General features: G+C 41.7%; 1 protein-coding gene across 6 annotated transcripts; it reads right to left on the bottom strand.

Moving 5' to 3' along the window:
* On the bottom strand, positions 1-15,409 carry Lysmd3 (LysM domain containing 3). 6 transcript variants are annotated; one of them, XM_052160131.1, is made up of 3 exons: positions 15,215-15,409; positions 9,430-9,698; positions 1-3,291 (listed from the first exon to the last, which is right to left on the bottom strand). In XM_052160131.1, the coding sequence occupies exons 2-3, from the start codon at positions 9,686-9,688 to the stop codon at positions 2,633-2,635; spliced, it is 918 nt and encodes a 305-aa protein (XP_052016091.1). In that variant the 5' UTR covers positions 9,689-9,698; positions 15,215-15,409; the 3' UTR covers positions 1-2,632. The 6 variants fall into 6 exon arrangements, 1 of the variants encoding a protein (XP_052016091.1); XR_007973787.1 differs by lacking the exons at positions 1-3,291; positions 9,430-9,698 and adding exons at positions 9,705-11,353; positions 11,406-12,317; XR_007973786.1 differs by lacking the exons at positions 1-3,291; positions 9,430-9,698 and adding exons at positions 11,360-11,674; positions 11,727-12,317.
* Between the last annotated feature and the right edge of the window lie 1,933 nt (positions 15,410-17,342).

Genomic DNA, 17,342 nt, shown 5'->3' on the forward strand with positions numbered 1-17,342 from the left:
TCCAAAAAAAAAAAAGCTTGCCAGGCACTGGTGGCACATGACTTTAGTCCCAGCACTTGGGAGGCAGAGGCAGGCGATTTCTGAGTTCAAGACTTGTAGACCAGCCTGGTCTACAGAATGAGTTCCAGGACAGCCAGGGCTACACAGAGAAACCCTGTCCCGAAGGAAAAAAAGCCAAGAAACAAAAAACAATCAAACAAAAAAAGCTTTAACAACCAAACTCCACCAGAAAAGAAACCTTAAGTACCAAGTCAAGGTCAAGAATTTGCCCTATAACAATATCAGATTTTTCTTTATTTGCAATTCCAAGTTTTTAGGTGAGGTAATAAACTCAATGGCTATGACTCAGATCTGCTATGTTTATAACTGCATCCACGTACATGAACACATAAAAATTAAAGCCTCAAAGAAAATTCCAGGGCTTGGGCATAATCCATAGTAACAAACAATGACAACTGTGCTGATGATGTCTAGAATACAATGTAGTTTGCAGTTGCCAAAAATTGGCAGTTTGCAAATGTACATTTAACATACTTTCAAATATTAATGTTGCAGTTTTTTCTTTTACAGATGAAAGCATAATTCTACATATAGAATTATATTCTATTAATAATTCTAAGATATATAGGAAAAGGAAATGGCTTGGTTGTATCCTAAGGACATATGTTGTATTTCCTTCAGAAAGGATGCTCAAGACAGAAACTATTTTAACCAGCAAATATACTTCCTCCTTTAAACATAAGTGATCAGACCCTTCAATTACAATTCTAAGTAAAACCACCTAAAAAAGAAATCACAACTCTATATTTCATCTGTTTGATGTAAATAGAGGTTATGTAGCCTGTTGTGCCCTGAAATCTGCATTTTTTTTTTTTACTTAAAACTTGATTTTTCAGCAGGCTTAATAAAGTAATGTAAACTGGCTGTGTTAACACTGAGCATAATTAAAGATCACTATTATTTCAAAATGCACGTGGTATGTTAAAAAAATTAACTAAGATTTATTCAAGGAATGAATTTATCAAAATGTTCCTATTATTAAATAAAGAAAATTTTCTAAAACTGCTCCGATGCAGGGACTTTAAAATGATTGACTTCCATGTCTGTCTTTTTGTAATGCTTTTTCTTCTCAAAGTATATAAAATCCCAGATTAACAAATATATAGTAATAACTCCTGGTATTAGGATTGGAATTTGTTATACAAAATGTTTAAAAGTTGAAACATTGATTTAGGAAATAATGTCTAAAAAATGAGGTAATGTAACATATTTTAAGGTATGCACTATATTACACAAAAACCATGCAATTCAGACTCTACTCCCTAAAGGTGTATTTTAAAAACACACTTCTTAGCCAAATTGGTTGTCCCACATTAGATGTAGAAAATGCCACTATTAAGCCCTTTTGACCAAGCCACACACACACACCTTTGGCATATGTTTCTCAACTGGATGATGCAGATTAGGTGGAAATAATCTAAATTAGACAGGTTCTTTTTTGAAATGCAGAGATCGGTAGATCACCAAATAAAGCAATCTATCTATGGTTAATGTAAAAGTCCTGTTTACTCATTTTTGCTTAATGAATCATTTTCTTCTGCAAGACTTCACAGGCAGATTGTGCAAATTTGTTTTTACTCCATTAATTTTTGCTTAAAAGTGAAGACAGGCAAATTTACATAGCCTGTGTAATGACAGCCTATTCAATAAAATCATTCACAATGGTTTAACTTTGATTGTGAAGTGTACATGAACTTATGTAAAGTAACTTTTTAAGGCATTAAGTGTTAATTAAGGCATGTTACTATTTATAACAGCAATAATCAGTCACAGTATGTAAAGAGGAATTTGCTGAATATGCTCTTCTGTGTAACACTTTATCGAAGATCTACAAAAGTGTCTTCAAATATCAGACACAAGTATTTTTAAAAATGAAGAAGGGCTAGTCATAAAGGATTCCTTTTTTTAAGGAATAGGTCTTGACCTATTTCAGTGTCCTTGTGATCAAATGGGAAGTTTCCAACCCAAAGACATTATTTTGGGGTCTTAAAATACTTAATCTATTTTTTAGCCTATATTACACAAATTATAAACAATGTTTCCATATCTGTTTCTACATTTGCTTTTATAGAGCATATGCTAAACATGTTTTTAAAGTTTCAAATTTAAGTGGTAAGTACTTGATATCAGGAATAATTTTAGAATTAAAACTTTTACAATTAGTAATTTGGTGGTAGATATGGCATCAAATTTTCTTCAGTTGTAAGCATTTGGAATCCTTGACATGAACCACCTTAAATTAAAAAACAATCTTTTAAAAGATAAAATTTAAACATAACTAATCTTGAATAAGAAAAATGACAGCATCTTCTAAGTTAGAATTCCTAGATATACATTTAAATTAATTTCTGCTTTAAGAAGTGATACAGCAGGCGAACGGACTGAGCAGTGTTAATATAGCATATGCAGGTGTTATAGACAATCCATTTGTAAAAGACTCAGGAACTTTAGAGATAAAAACAAGCCATCTTCCAATGTTCCTAGATTCTGACTTTGAAGCAGTTGTTGATAATGAGTCACCATATTCCATATGCACACATGACCACTAACTAACACTGTTCGAAGCTCCCTGTTACGGTCTGTGTTGAGCATCATGTGCCTGAGGGTCTTGCCTATGTAGTTTGTGGTCATCTTGTTGAGCAACAGGTATTCCTTTTGTTGGAGCAATTCCATTTTCCATCTCTCTGTGCTGTGATGGAGGCGTGAGTCCTGGATGCAAGTGTGAAGAACCCACTGTTGAATGGTGACTAACATCCACTTTAGCTAAAATTTCATAATACAGCAAATAAAACACCGGTGTTATTATACCCACTATCAACATTATCACTACAGCTGTCCACCAACCAATCCCCCAGTCTGCTCCGTAATACGGATCCTTCCGGTGAATGCTTTTGTTATCAGGTTCAAAGCTGACTTGCTGCGCCGTTAAGGCAGACACTACCTCATTCAGGTTCTCCTTCTTGGTGTCTGTACACTTGACTATCTGCTCTATGTCCCGGTCCACTTCTTTTAGGAAACTGCCAGCTGATTCACTGGAAGAAAGGGAGTCATCAGCTGGCACAATGTCTTGCTCTTGAAAATAGGGAACAGGCGGAGGATGCGAAACTTGTCTTCCTTTCAGAGGATGAAGAGTTTCTGTCAAAGAACTAAACCTTTTAACTGGAATTTTGATAGACCTAAGAGCAAAAAAGTCTTGATCGCTGATGAGATTGTTAACTCTTTTGATATCTGCTACCTGCAAAAAAGAAAAAGGCAACATTGAACTGAATTCTAAAACTAGGCCTTCATTCATTCACTTAGGAGAGAAAACAGTTCAATTACATCCTTACGTCAGTGCTGTTACCACACACAGATGTAGGTTTCCTTGTATATGAGAATGGTAAACACTAAATTTATCTAGTGTTAGGAAATCACCAACAACTTTGTATTATCGCCTAGATAGTAGTAACACTAGTTAATACTCTAGTTAATATTTTGCTGTTTTTCTTTGTACATCATACAAATAATTGTACCATAGGTAATGTAATATCTGCAAGCAATTTGTGGATGAACTGGTACCAATGTTCCTTACTCCAACCTGGCAAACAGAGTATAAGCACTTTAACTTACCCAGTTAAAAGTGCTTTATTTTATCACAAGTAAAATGCCATTAACACCAACCACAGTGCACCATCGTGCCAGTTATGGCACGAAATGGAAAACTCCACCAAATATATTAAAGCTCTGTTTCCCACTCTAGTTGTGTGAGGTGGACTAAAATCTCATGCAGTAGCCAATTTTATCCAGAGTATCAGATAACTTACACACTGAGGGTTAAGAATCTGAATAAAGAATACAATCACAAGGACAAGCCACAAATGTTTGGAAAAAAAATGTGGTTTCTCTTAAAGGAATATGAATAACAATGTCTGAAATAAACCCACTTCTGTCCATTACACCTCCAGGAACAATTCTCGGTTTTTAAGAAAATGACATTCTTGCCTTGCTTTCTTGGAGTATTCTCACAAGCACTCAGGATTCTCCTCACACAGCTCTATTCCCCCAACTGTGCTCTAATACGCATGCTACTTTCCAAGATGTTAAAAGGTGCGAAACATGTACTTGACGTTTAATGTGTAATTCACCCCAGGCTTTAACACCAAGCTTCTTTATATATAATGCCCCCCTCTTCCCCCCCCCCCCCGCTCTGATAAGAGAAGAAAGGATGGGTTGTTTCTCAGATTACCAATTAGCCAGGTTCTCTCCCTACCTTTCTTAGTTCCATTTGTTACATTTAAGCCAACAACACTTCAAGCTCTTATCCTGTGGTACCCAGCTAATGTTGGGGAAGTAGAATGAGTCTAGGATGGAACTCTGGCACGGTCAGCTCCATGGGTGATGACCACACAGATACAGAGGAGGATAATGGGAAGAGGATGCACATACATTGGGATGCAGTGGCCTTTAGGCGCCTGGGGTGTACAAGTGAGTGATGCTCAGGAGGAGTGAAGACAGGTGTCTGAAACTCAGCCGAGAGGGTGTGAGGCTTGGATGGAGTCACGAGAAAAGATTATGAGGGAAAGTGAGAGGAGAGCGCCTGTGCAATACCAGGTGTGTGAGACACGAGGAAAAAGTGTCAAAGATGGCAATATTACGATCACGTGCACACATCTGTGTCTGAAGCACAACCATCACTGCCTACGAACTACATGGTTTAGGGTGAGAAACCTTTCTGCTACTCCATTTCCATATCTGTAAAATGCCAGTGATGATAGTCCCTAACTTAAAAGGTTGGTGGGCATATTAATAGGTTCAAATTGATAAAGAATACTTGTAGCAGTGAACTAGTTTGTCATACAATGTTAGCGTCTACTGAATATTTAGTAGTGTGCGTCTCTGAAGCCTGCAGTGAGGATCAGGTCAAGCAGACTGTTAAAGAGGAGCTCGTGAATAGAAGCAGGTTAGTGACCTGTACTCGGAAAATTAAAAAGCATCCGGCTGGACAAAGTCTTGAACAGAGTGTTTTTGGATGACTCCTGAGAGAGAGCTGCAGGCTAAGCCAGAGGTGAGGGAGTAGAGTGCTTGCTTCCGGTCCCCATTAGCCCCTTTGTCTTAAAACAAACAGACTCTGTGGCAGCCCCAACGCAGGACTCCTATCTATTTTAACATCTTCTTTACTAAGAGCTGCTTGGCAGTCTATGAATTCAGCATCGAAGACTCACCATGTACTTGGGCTACATCTCTAAATATACAGAATCGTGTTTTCTGTTATGCTAACATTTAGTATTCCAACCCTGGATCTTCCATTCCCCTAATCACTGTTTTGTAACAGCATGTATTTTTAATATAGCAATAATTCCTGAGTGCATCTTCAGAGCAACATAGGTCCTTCCGGAAGAGACCGTTTCTTTGCAGGTTGAGTTTCCATCACAAGGGAGCACAATGAGCGGCTGGCTGTTACAGGATATTTGAATCGGCTTCTAGTTGGGGTGTGACTCAGCCTTTGTTCACACTTTTAATCCAAATGGCTGGAATACACCTTTAATCCCAAACAGGAAGGTGAAGTGAGTTTGTAGAAGGAAACATGCATATTTTAAAGAGATGTCTAATCGAGTGGCAGAAAAAGTGATGAGTCAGAGAAATACCTGACAGAATCGCTTATGTCCAACTGTCTGGAGATGAGAGGAAAGGGAAGCTTCTTAAGAGAGAGAGTACAGAACAGGAATAGAGTGGAGTTCACAGAGAACTGTGCAGCAGCGCTGAGAGGGAGAGCAGAGCAGCCCAGACAGGGAGCAGACAGGGAGACAGAATGAGCAAGAGAATGAGGAGGAGCCAAAAGATTAGAAAAGAGTGCTAGAGTTAATTTGAGACCGAGCAGAGCAATTCAGAGGTGGACTGAAAAGCCAGTCTTGGTCAATCAGCTGGGAGGAGTTTGAGGCAGAACAGCTGAGTGGAACCAGCCAGCCAGGGTTCAGAAAGAACAAGAAAGGGTGAGCTTATTCAACAGCAAGACTCAGAGGCTGAAAACATTCTAAGCCTAGATAAGATTGTAGGGAGGCTAGAAGCTTCCGGGACTAGCAGACAGAAGCAGTAAGCCACACAGTCACCAGGAGAATAAAAAATACATTTACAAGCAATCAAACCCCTCCCCCAAACTCCTCTGAAGTTCATCAGTGTCAGCATCCCGTGACCCCGCTATACTCAGGTCCTAGAGACCCTGCAATGACAGGGCTATACTCAGGTCCTAGTGATCCTGAAATGACGCTGTGATACTCAGGTCCTAGTGATCCTGAAATGATGCTGTGATACTCAGGTTCTAGTGACCCTGCAATGATGGGAGCTATACAGAAGGCAGCTAGCTGTCCTGGCTGGTTTTGTGTGTCAACTTGACACAGGCTGGAGTTATCACAGAGAAAGGAGCTTCAGTTGGGGAAGTGCCTCCATGAGATCCAACTGTGAGGCATTTTCTCAATTAGTGATCAAGGGGGGAGGGCCTCTTGTGGGTGGTGCCATCCCTGGGCTGGTAGTCTTGGGTTCTATAAGAGAGCAGGCTGAGCAAGCCAGGGGAAGCAAGCCAGTAAGGAACATCCCTCCATGGCCTCTGCATCAGCTCCTGCTTCCAACCCTGCTGGAGTTCCAGTCCTGACTTGCTTTTGTGATGAACTGCAATGCAGAAGTGTAAGCTCAATAAACCCTTTCCTCCCCACCTTGCTTCTTGGTCATGATGTTTGTGCAGGAATAGAAACCCTGACTAAGACAAATTGGTACCAGCGTAGTGGGGTATTCCTGTGACAACCTGACCATGTTTTGGGGAGGACTGTGGAACTCTGGGCTAGATGATCCATTCGGTGTTAAGAGCTCTGTGGAATATTCTGTAGGAGCTTGGAAGATAATGTTGAGAACAATGCAGAAGATGGAGGCCTGGCTTGTGAAATTTCAGAGGGAAGATTAAAGACTCTTACAGTGGCCATGCTTTGATTGTGACGATTCTGTGGTTTTAGTTAGCTGGGGCTGAAGAATCAGCTGTGAGTAACAAGATACCAGAACCACTAAAGCAAACCTTTGTGTTACTGGGACTATTGATGCTGGTTAGCTGGAGCTAAGAAATTAGCGGTGATTAAGAAGAGACCAGCATCACTGAGGTGAAATCTTCTGGGAAGTGTTTTCTGAGAGCACAGAGAGTGTGTTCCAGAGATAGCCACAGTTGTATTTTGTGCTGTGGCTGGACTTGGTACTATGTAAGAGTCACCCAGGTGGTACTGGTTTTGAAGGCATGAAGGGTTCATGAAGAGCAGCTGAGGCTCTTGGCACAGTGAGAGGCCACGGGAGGCCATTGGTGAAGGTGCAGCCTCAGTTGCAATTGACGGCCCAGGACTTGAAGGGGTCATGCATAGGAGCAGAGGCTTGTCACCATGAAGAGAGCCTATGAGAGGCTATTGGTGAAGCCTAATTACAGTGGAAGATAGCAGCGTTTTGGAGATGCCAGTACCATGCGATGGCCACCAAGAACAGCAGCAGCAGTGGAGTACAGGCAGCTGAAGCCTAGAAGACAAGCTGTGTGCTACAAAGGGCAGAGCTGGGGAAGTGACCTAAGCCCTTGGAGGAACCTGGAAGATCGTGAGTTGGATCCCAGACATTGAACGATTGGAGTTTGAGTTTTGCTTTTGGTTGTGTGCCCTGATATGTTTCCCTCTTGAAGGAAGAAAGTATTTTAGTGGAGCCCACAGTTGAGAGACTTTGAATTTTTAAAAGACTTTGAATTTTAAAGATACTGGACATTTTGAAGTGATTGAACTTTTAATGTGTAAAGACTGTGGGACTTTTAAAGTAATTTAGATCTTGGGGATGAATAAGAAAGTAAGGGTTGAAGCTTAATAGTGATGTGTTTGTGTGTCAAGTTGACAAGGGGTCAATTGTACTGGCTGGTTTTGTGTGTCAACTTGATACAGGCTGGAGTTATCACAGAGAAAGGAGTTTCAATTGGGGAAGTGCCTCCATGAGATCCAACTGTGAGGCATTTTCTCAATTAGTGATCAAGGGGGAGGGCCTTGTGGGTGGTACCATCCTTGGGCTGGTATTCTTGGGTTCTATAAGAGAGCAGGCTGAGCAAGCCAGGGGAAGCAAGCCAGTAAGGAACATCCCTCCATGGCCTCTGCATCAGCTCCTGCTTCCAACCCTGCTTAAGTTCCAGTCCTGACTTCCTTTTGTGATGAACAGCAATGCAGAAGTGTAAGCTCAATAAACCCTTTTCTCCCCAACTTGCTTCTTGGTCATGATGTTTGTGCAGGAATAGAAACCCTGACTAAGACAGCAGCTAAGGAATGCAACCTGACAATGAAAGATATTATTATTAATCTTTAAATCTAAAGCTATAATTTATTTTGACATACTATGAATAACTGCAATAGTTTAACCTCAAAAAATATTACATAAAATAGTGTGGCCATAGGAAGTTGGGTTTTTTTTTTTTAAATCCTATTTAAATACATATATATACACACAGACATTTATTCAGCAAATGTATGAAAATGTGAGTTCATTTTTTTTTTTTTTTTGGATTTGGTTTTTTTGAGACAGGGTTTCTCTGTATAGCCCTGGCTGTCCTGGAACTCACTTGGTAGACCAGGCTGGCCTCGAACTCAGAAATCTGCCTGCCTCTGCCTCCCAGAGTGCTGGGATTACAGGCGTGCGCCACCACCCCCCGGCCAAAAATGTGAGTTCTTACTGCATAGTAGTATAACAGTAAAGGATTTCAAGTATAAAAATATTTTACATTTATGAAAACTCCTATAGATGGAAATATTAAACAGAAAAAGAATAATTTAGAACTTCTCATTACATGTTAAAAATAAAAGAGGGTTATAGAGGCTCAGGGGTAAAAGGCAAGTACTGCTTTTTCACAGGGCCTGGGTCTAGTCCCATGCGCCCATATCAGTCAGGCAGCTTACAGAGCTTGTAAGTCCAGCTCCAGAGGAACCAACGCCCTCTTCTAGCCTCCAGTGAAGTCTGTAAGGTTATGAGGGATAGCCAAGATACAAAAAGTGGCAAGCTGTACAATACACAGTATATAACAATATTAAGAACAAAATACGTCAATTCTTTGTCAACCTCTAAATATGTATCTGTATAGAAACATATACATATACAAGCACAAAAAGAAGGTACAGAAACACACCAAAGTGAAAGGCTGAATTGACAGTAATTCAGCCACTCCCTTAAAATGTGACAAAGGTCATGTCCACAGGCATGGGTGATCTCGGTGCAAAATAAAAAACTAGCAAAAGGTGCAGGGAGGAAGATGGTAAGAGCACACAGAACTTACTTCAATCCTGGCTGGTCTAACAAACAAATCAGTCATTCTGGAGTATATTACTCAAAATAAATTAAAACCTACCGTACAGCAGTACTGAAGGGCCACTGCGTTTAGAGTGTCTCCTTCCTGGATATCCTTTGTTAATAAAACAATGTCATCAAGTCTATCTCTCGAAGTGCTCCTTCGCACCTTCTCCTTTCCTCTGGACCGAAGCTCGTAGACTTCAGCGTCTTCTTCCAACATGTCATTGTCTGTACAATTCCCAAAGGCATGTACATGGCCACTGGCCTGCGGTCCTGGGTGAGAAACAGTGCGATTCTGATTCCTCCCCGCCATGATTTTATAACTGGGGGGAAGAAAAGAGAGCCTTGAAATGTGACTGATACATTTCAGTGATTTACATGCATCTCACATGCTAGATACTACTTGTCCTAATGCTGTTTTAGTTATGTAGGAATTTAGGTTCAGGTTCTGCAAGTGTTGAAGTGCAGCCCACACCCAGACAGTGGGGTCCACAGCATGGGAAGAGGTCAGCGAATGCACGGCCGAGCACTTCCCACTCAGGACTCCTGTTCACCTAGACACTTCCAGACAATCCCAGGCTTACTGGTATATACAGCAGGTACACAATGCCAAGAAGAAGTTCATTTTAAACCCACTTGGCATATAATTTTACCACTTTCGAAATACACAAGTAAGTCTGAATACTGAGACATTGTGGTTGTTTCTCTCTCTGTCACGGAGTCAGTCAGTCTTGCACACTGAGGTGGCAGTGGCTGGTAGGGCTGCTGCCAGGCCTGATGGCCCGAGTCAGCCCTTGAGTCACATGGTAGAAGGAAAGCCACTATCCACCAACTGTCCTCTGACCTCCAAGATGAAAAACATCATATGGAAGCCGAACCTTGGCTGGAATTTTGGTACCCGCAGCATGCAGAGAACCTGCAGCACTTTCAGAGTCATCATCAACTGATTCGAGTCGCCAGGGCTAAGCATGCAGTTTTACTTCAGTGCTAGCACACAACGTCTCATGGTCTGGGCCAGTTCAGAAACTGTCCAAAATCTGAAGCCATTTAACCATTTCCTATGAAACCCAAGTCAGAAATCTGTCAACTGTTTGCTTACATCGTGTGCACTGTTACAAGCAGATCTCAAAAAACAACTCCAGATGCTCTGTCCTCCCCCTCAAACCCTGGGCTCACCAGTGCCGGCAGCAGGAACTAAGACATGTACACTAAGTCATGTGCCTCAGTCCTCTAACAGCATTTAAAAAAAAATCAAACATTGTAATAAAATGCTATCTAAAACATATTTGTCTGTTACTAAAATGATGAGAAATGACAGTAGACAATTGTTCCACCTCTTGGTTTTGCAATGGAAGCATTATGTTTCTCCAGAGCAGGGAGCTTTCCCTAAAATCTGTTAGCATCATGCAATCTGATGACAAAGAAAGCGCACAGGGGCAGAACCCAGGCTGCAGTCAGTTAGGCAGACAGCAGGGCGAGCAATGCCGGAGACACCTCGGATGCCTGGTTCTCCTCTCGGTCTCGGCTTTTCTACACTCAAAACCCTTTTACTGTTGCTAGATTGTTCATAAGCCCACCTCCAGGAATGTGAGCCCAAACCAATGTGGCTGAGAGCCTGCTTGAAGAAGCTGTGACTTCTGTGTGTGGTGACACACACCCTTCATCCCAGCAGGTGGGAGTAGAAATAAGCACTTGTCTCCAAGAATTTGAGGCCAGTCTGGTCTACATAGTGAGATCCTGTCCCAGGTTTTAAAAAAAGACAACAAAAACAATAAAAGGAGCTTTGAGGTAATGAACTATGTATCACAAAAACATGGCATAGCTATATTTTAAACTAGAAAAGTTACTGTACTTTTTGATGTCAAAATATTGAGTTCTTATTCGATGACTAGGAAGAAAATTGGAAAATTTTGTTTAATGTCTTAAGAATTTTTGACTATCTGCAACTTCTAGTTCTGAAGGAATCAAAATATTTATTCTATACACCCACACATACACAACCTGACACCTATACACAACCTATACACAACCTATACACCCACACATACACACACAACCTGACACCTATACACAACCTATACACAACCTATACACCCACACATACACACACAACCTGACACCTATACACAACCTATACACAACCTATACACCCACACATACACACACAACCTGACACCTATACACAACCTATACACAACCTATACACCCACACATACACACACAACCTGACACCTATACACAACCTATACACAACCTATACACCCACACATACACACACAACCTGACACCTATACACAACCTATATACAACCTATACACCCACACATACACAACCTGACAACTATACACAACCTATACACAACCTATACACCCACACATACACACACAACCTGAAATACTTCTATATTTATTCTATACACCCACACATACACACACAACCTGAAATACTTCTATGGAATTCAAAACTTTCTTGTTCTGCATTTGACTCACATGAGATTAATGCACTTCTCACTCACTGGCTCGTGTTAGATTCAGAATTACTGTTTTATACAATACAGAATATACTCAGTTACAGGACATAACCTTGCTCCTGACCAGGGATTTTTCTTCGAAAGCTTTTGATAATAATTTAAAACTCTCATTAAATTCAATTTATATGCCATAAAGACTGAATGGATTTTAGACAGTTATATTCAGTTACAAAAAATACACACACCCACTTTGGACTAAGAATTCTTTATCAATGGATATATCTTATTTACTTCCAAAGTCACTATCTTCACAATTTTGTCCAGTTGGGGCTGGAAAGATGGCTTAGCAGTTAAGAGCACCGACTGCTCTTCCAGAGGTCCTGAGTTCAATTCCCAGCAACCACATGGTAGCTCTCAGCCATCTGTACTGGGATCTGATGCCCTCTTCTGGTGTGTCTGCAGAGAGTTACTCCTATACACAAAATAAATAAATATTAAAAAAAAAAAAAAAAGAAAGAAAGAAAGAAAGAAAGAAAAAAGAAAAAGAAATGAGAACCTAAAACACAAATTTCCCATTCAGTATTGGCTTCCCCGTAATCATACATGTAAGAGGACTGACTGATGGAGTAAGAGGGCTTTTGCAGATAAAACAAAATTCAAACTCCAACGTATCTCTGTTATGAAACAAAAAGTTAAAAAGCCTCCACAGCTAAATATAGTACCATTCTTACAATGTGGACTACCAGAAAAAGTCAAACCCCATCCCTGTGCAGCTCTTCTAGGGACGGGGTTTGACTTTTTCTGGTAGTTTTCTTTGTCAATTTGACAGAAACTAGAGTCCTCTGAGAAAGCTCCATCAGAAATAGCCTGAGGGGAAATTCGGCGGCACTTTTTTTTTTTTTTTATTTTTATTTTTTTGGTTTTTTTGGATTTGGTTTTTTCAAAACAGGGTTTCTCTGTATAGCCCTGGCTGTCCTGGAATTCACTCTGTAGATCAGGCTGGCCTCGAACTCAGAAATCTGCCTGCCTCTGCCTCCCAGAGTGCTGGGATTACAGGAGTGCGCCACCAGTGCCCGGCTGGGGGCACATTTTCTTAATCAATGATAGATGTGAAAGAGCCCAGCCCACCGTGGGTGGTGATGCCACCTCTGGGCTGATGGTCGTGGGTTATATAAGAAAGCAGGCTGAGCAAGCTACAGAAAGCAAGCCAATAAGCAACATCCTTCCACCACCATCTCTGAGTGCCTGTCTTGGCTTCCCTCAGGGATAGAGCGAGATGTATATGCCAAAGAAACCCACCAAGAGATGGTATGTATATGTTCGGCCCTGGGAGTGGCAGGATTAGAAGGTGTGGCCCTGTTGAAGTAGGTGTGTCACTGTGGGTGTGAGCTTTAAGAGCCTTGTCCTAGTTGCCTGGAAGCCAGTATTCTGCTAGCAGCTTTCTGAGGAAGATGTGAACTCTCAGCTCCTCCTGCACCATGCCTGCCAGGATGCTGCCATCGCCTTGATGATACTGGACTGACCTCTGACCCAGTCAGCCAGCCCCAGTTAAACGTCCTCTGACCCTGTAAACTACGACCTGGTAAAACATCCTTATAATAGTTGGGTTTGGCCAAGGTTTTTTTTTTTTTAATCACAGCAACACAAAGCAAACTAGGTCAATTATAATGAATTCCTCTAAGACAGCAAAACAAATGTTAAACACACAAGGGTGTTATCTCAGGGAAGATAACATCTTACAGAAGCCGAGGAAAAGCAGTGCCCAAGGGGAGGCAGAAACCATTAAAATTTTTTGTCATGGATACTACAGAGCAAAAAGAAGTCTAGAAGGAGGGACGAAAAGCAACAAAAAATAAAATGAAAAAACAAACAAACAAGGGGGGGCAGGAAACAACCAAAACTCCAAAACTCGGACAACAAAAAAATGATATTCTTTATGTAAAAACATACCTAAATTTCAAAACTATTTCATTTCATTAAATCCATCCCTTAAAATCTAGCTTCTGACCTTGCTTTACAGCAACTGTATTGCTTTAAGTTGAAAAGTCTCTGTTTAGATACTTTACTAACAGCTAAACATTAGCTGCTTGTTTCAACTGCTCCCACGGGTGCTACATTATTGCCAAAAAGCACTCCTAATTTGACAGCCCCAAGCTAAAAGAAATCCCACATTTCACAGCTCAGTATCAGTTTAAAGTCAGGAGCATAACTATTTCTACAAGGAAGTATATTTCCACATCCTTATCTAGGTCTTTTCTAAAAAGCAAAACAAAAACCACATCTTTGATGTAGAGGATATCTGTCAGTTTTGTGGCATCGGTTGCAAGTTGCATACATACATGTACTACTTCGGGAAGTATCTGTTTCAGAACCTCAAAAGCCATCCATGTGCAGGAAAGACTAGATCTAAAGCAATGCATATAGTGGGTACGTTGCCTTAGGTATGCAGCCCCTCTCAAATACTCTGCCTTCCATTCTTAGTACAGCTATCTGAAAGTTACAGAGTAATACCCAGAAGCCAATGGAAACAATGTTCACTTCTATCAGTCTTTTCCTCACCACAGTCTTAACTAGGAATTGAAAGACTCGCATCTTCATGCATCTGACTCTATTCCTCAGAAATGAAAGTGGAATAAACACTCTGACACTCACGTCTGACTAACCAAGAATTGGCTGTGTTGGTCTGTAATCCAAGTGCCAAGCTACACGTTGGCCCACGCAGGTAATGACATGTACAAACTACTACAGATTGGAAAGTACCCAGAATCCGAGCCATCAGCCTCAGTTCTCTTTACCTCTCTGAATTATGTATGGAATCTATGGCTTCAGAAAACTAGAACGTGGTGCATACTGCACCGCTGACAAACCGTCCTGAAAGTGATCATCAGTGGATACAGTGACCATGTTTTCATCCACCCGATCTAGACCCGAAAGCGACCTCCCAAACCCCTAGGTACTACCTAGTAATTGCTGCTGGGCATTTGGTCTTGACCTTAGGCAGGAAGCCACAGAAGACTCACAGGGCACAAGCCAGTTCAGCACTTAGGACAGAATCACCTCGATCCTATTCTCCAGGGCCAATTTTAAACCTAAGCAACAACTGCAAAACTTCCTCCCTGTTCCATTCCACTCGCTTTTATTTTTATTTTTATTTTTATTTTTCCTTTTCCTATGGATGTCCCCCGCAAAGATTACATCTCTGATTTCTAAGTCGCAGCATCAGATGCTATGGAGACAAACAGAATGGCCCGGAAAGGGTTACCCAGAACCGGGAGGGGGAGTCCTTCCCGAACCGGGGACAGCGCCCCTCGGTGACCCCCGATCCACCCCGATCGACGTCGTGCCCCACCCCGCCCCAGCCACCGTCACCTGTACTCTAGCAGGGGCGCGGCGACACAGTTATGCCCACCACCACAGCCGCAGCCCCGGAGACGTTCATGACCGACTCCAGGTTCTCGGGTGTCTGGATCGGCTTCTGCCACGGTCGCCACAGTCGCCGCCGTCGCCCGCGTCTCCGCCTTCCGCACCGACAGCCGCCACGTCCGCAAACCTGCGGTGCGTCATCGCGTAGAGTAGGCGGAGGTGCGAGGGCGCGGGCGGGGGCGGGGAACCCAGAACCCGGTGGCCAACCGCAGCCCCACGCCAGCACGCAGGCGCGCGATGCGGCCGGGGCGGGGTCTGAAATCAGCACCGCCTCTAACCCCGCCCCTCCGGGGGCCGCCGGGCGGGGTTGGACCCCTGCAATCTGTGGATCCAGCAAGCTCAACCCGCCCTCCGGGCTAGGAAACGTTCTGAGCGGAAGGTATGCCTGAGGAGGAGCCAATTGAAAGCCGCTGTGCCTTTCTTCATGCTCTGTATCTGGAACTTTCTTCTTGGTGGGACAGAAGAAAGCAAAAAACTCTGGGCTTACTTCCGTGCTTTAGAAAATTGAACTATGAGCCCTAGAGCAGCAAACAAGATAGGCATAGTGCCCAACAGTTTGCTCTGGACTTGCACAATGAATGGACAAAGTTGTCAACAACTTGTAACTAACCTACTTGGATTTGGAAATTAACAGGACGTCACTGGTAGTCAGTGTTGCACTAACTGATGACAGTGAAATAAATACCTCATGTCTTTTGACTTAATATTTATTAGAAATTTGCAGAAGGGGTGGATAAAGTGTTTGTATTTATGCAAATGACGTATGGCATTTTAATGGTGCGCCTGGTGTTTTGTGTTGACTGCGGACACTGCACTTGAGTAAATGCTTACCCATTTAGGTCAAGACGCACGCACGGCATTTTTTACAGTCTGAATATTTATTCCTTATAAAGGCTCTGGAACGCTGTTCCAAACCCTTTCCAAAGGGCTTTTTGTTTGTTCTGTTGCTTCGTTGGTCGGTTGGTTTTCTGGGAAGTGCCTCAGCAAGGGCTGCGATTTTACATACATTGCAATAAGCGCCTTTTATTTGAAAGGATAGGCACTGTGCTGAACAATAATACAAAGAACTCCAGGCAAAGACAACCGGGGCAAAAAAAGTTTGCCCAAGCTGTTCTGTGCGCTCTTGCCCCTGTGACACCGCTGTCTGTAACCATTTATCACGGGGACATTTTCTCATCAGGAGACAAAGGATATATTCCGTTCTTGATGTGTAGGGCTTCAGCTGTTCCGACCTCATGAATGTTAATGGAACGCAACCTTCTTTTTGCTTGTAGGTTACTTTCCTTATTTTAATGTCAATAGGCCATGGAATCCTTGGGAGAGTCTGAAGAAAAGAATGAATTCCAAGCATTTCTTCAGGACTGCTACCTGTTTGCTTTGAAGAAACATTCTACATGATATCTGCAAAGCTTTTGAATGATTGTATCTAACTAAAATCGAGTCTTTTGTTTACAAAAAGGGCACGATGTGTTTGTATTTTATTATTAGACTATACAAAAGAAGCTGCTAGCCATGAATGTTGGCTGAGTTCCAAAAAGCTGGCCAGTAAGAACAAGTATTTGTCTTTGGAAAGGAGGGTGTTCTCAGCGATCCGAAGGCCAAAAGGAGTAGCTTTTTCAGATCTTATCTGATATGTTGTGCATTAAAATTATTGCACTTAAAAGTAGATGTTCCTTGGAATTTGTGGTTTTGTAGCTAACATTTAGGTTGAGACAGAGTAAATGCATTGTTGTATAGAGTAAATTGATACACCTCGTGAGGACCACCGTTTGCTCAAATGCATTAAAATTAAAAATAAAAATAACTAGGATTCAACTTTGCTGAGTATGTATCTTAAATTCACTTACAGATAACAACTGAATCAGACTTACCAAATAAGTTCAGAAATGTTTATTACATTAATGTCAAAAGGAAAAACAACCAGAGTGTTCATCAGTAGCTAACTGGATCCTTTGGGTTCCTTAAAACGATCTAAATTTGATCAAAAGATTTAGATTCCTCTTTCTTTACAGATTTACTAATAAATTTGTCTACAAAAAAGGAGTATGTATAAGAAATGTATTCCAGTCATTGC

The sequence above is a fragment of the Apodemus sylvaticus genome, chromosome 16, assembly GCF_947179515.1.
Source record: "Apodemus sylvaticus chromosome 16, mApoSyl1.1, whole genome shotgun sequence".
NCBI lineage: Eukaryota > Metazoa > Chordata > Mammalia > Rodentia > Muridae > Apodemus > Apodemus sylvaticus.

Excerpts from the sequence above, each read along its gene's own strand:
- Lysmd3 (XM_052160131.1), bottom strand. The coding sequence starts at position 9,688 with ATGGCGGGGAGGAATCAGAATCGCACTGTTTCTCACCCAGGACCGCAG. Across the intron at positions 3,292-9,429 it reads TCAGTACTGCTGTACGGTAG|CAGATATCAAAAGAGTTAAC; the intron begins GTTTTAATTTAT and ends TTTTGCAGGTAG.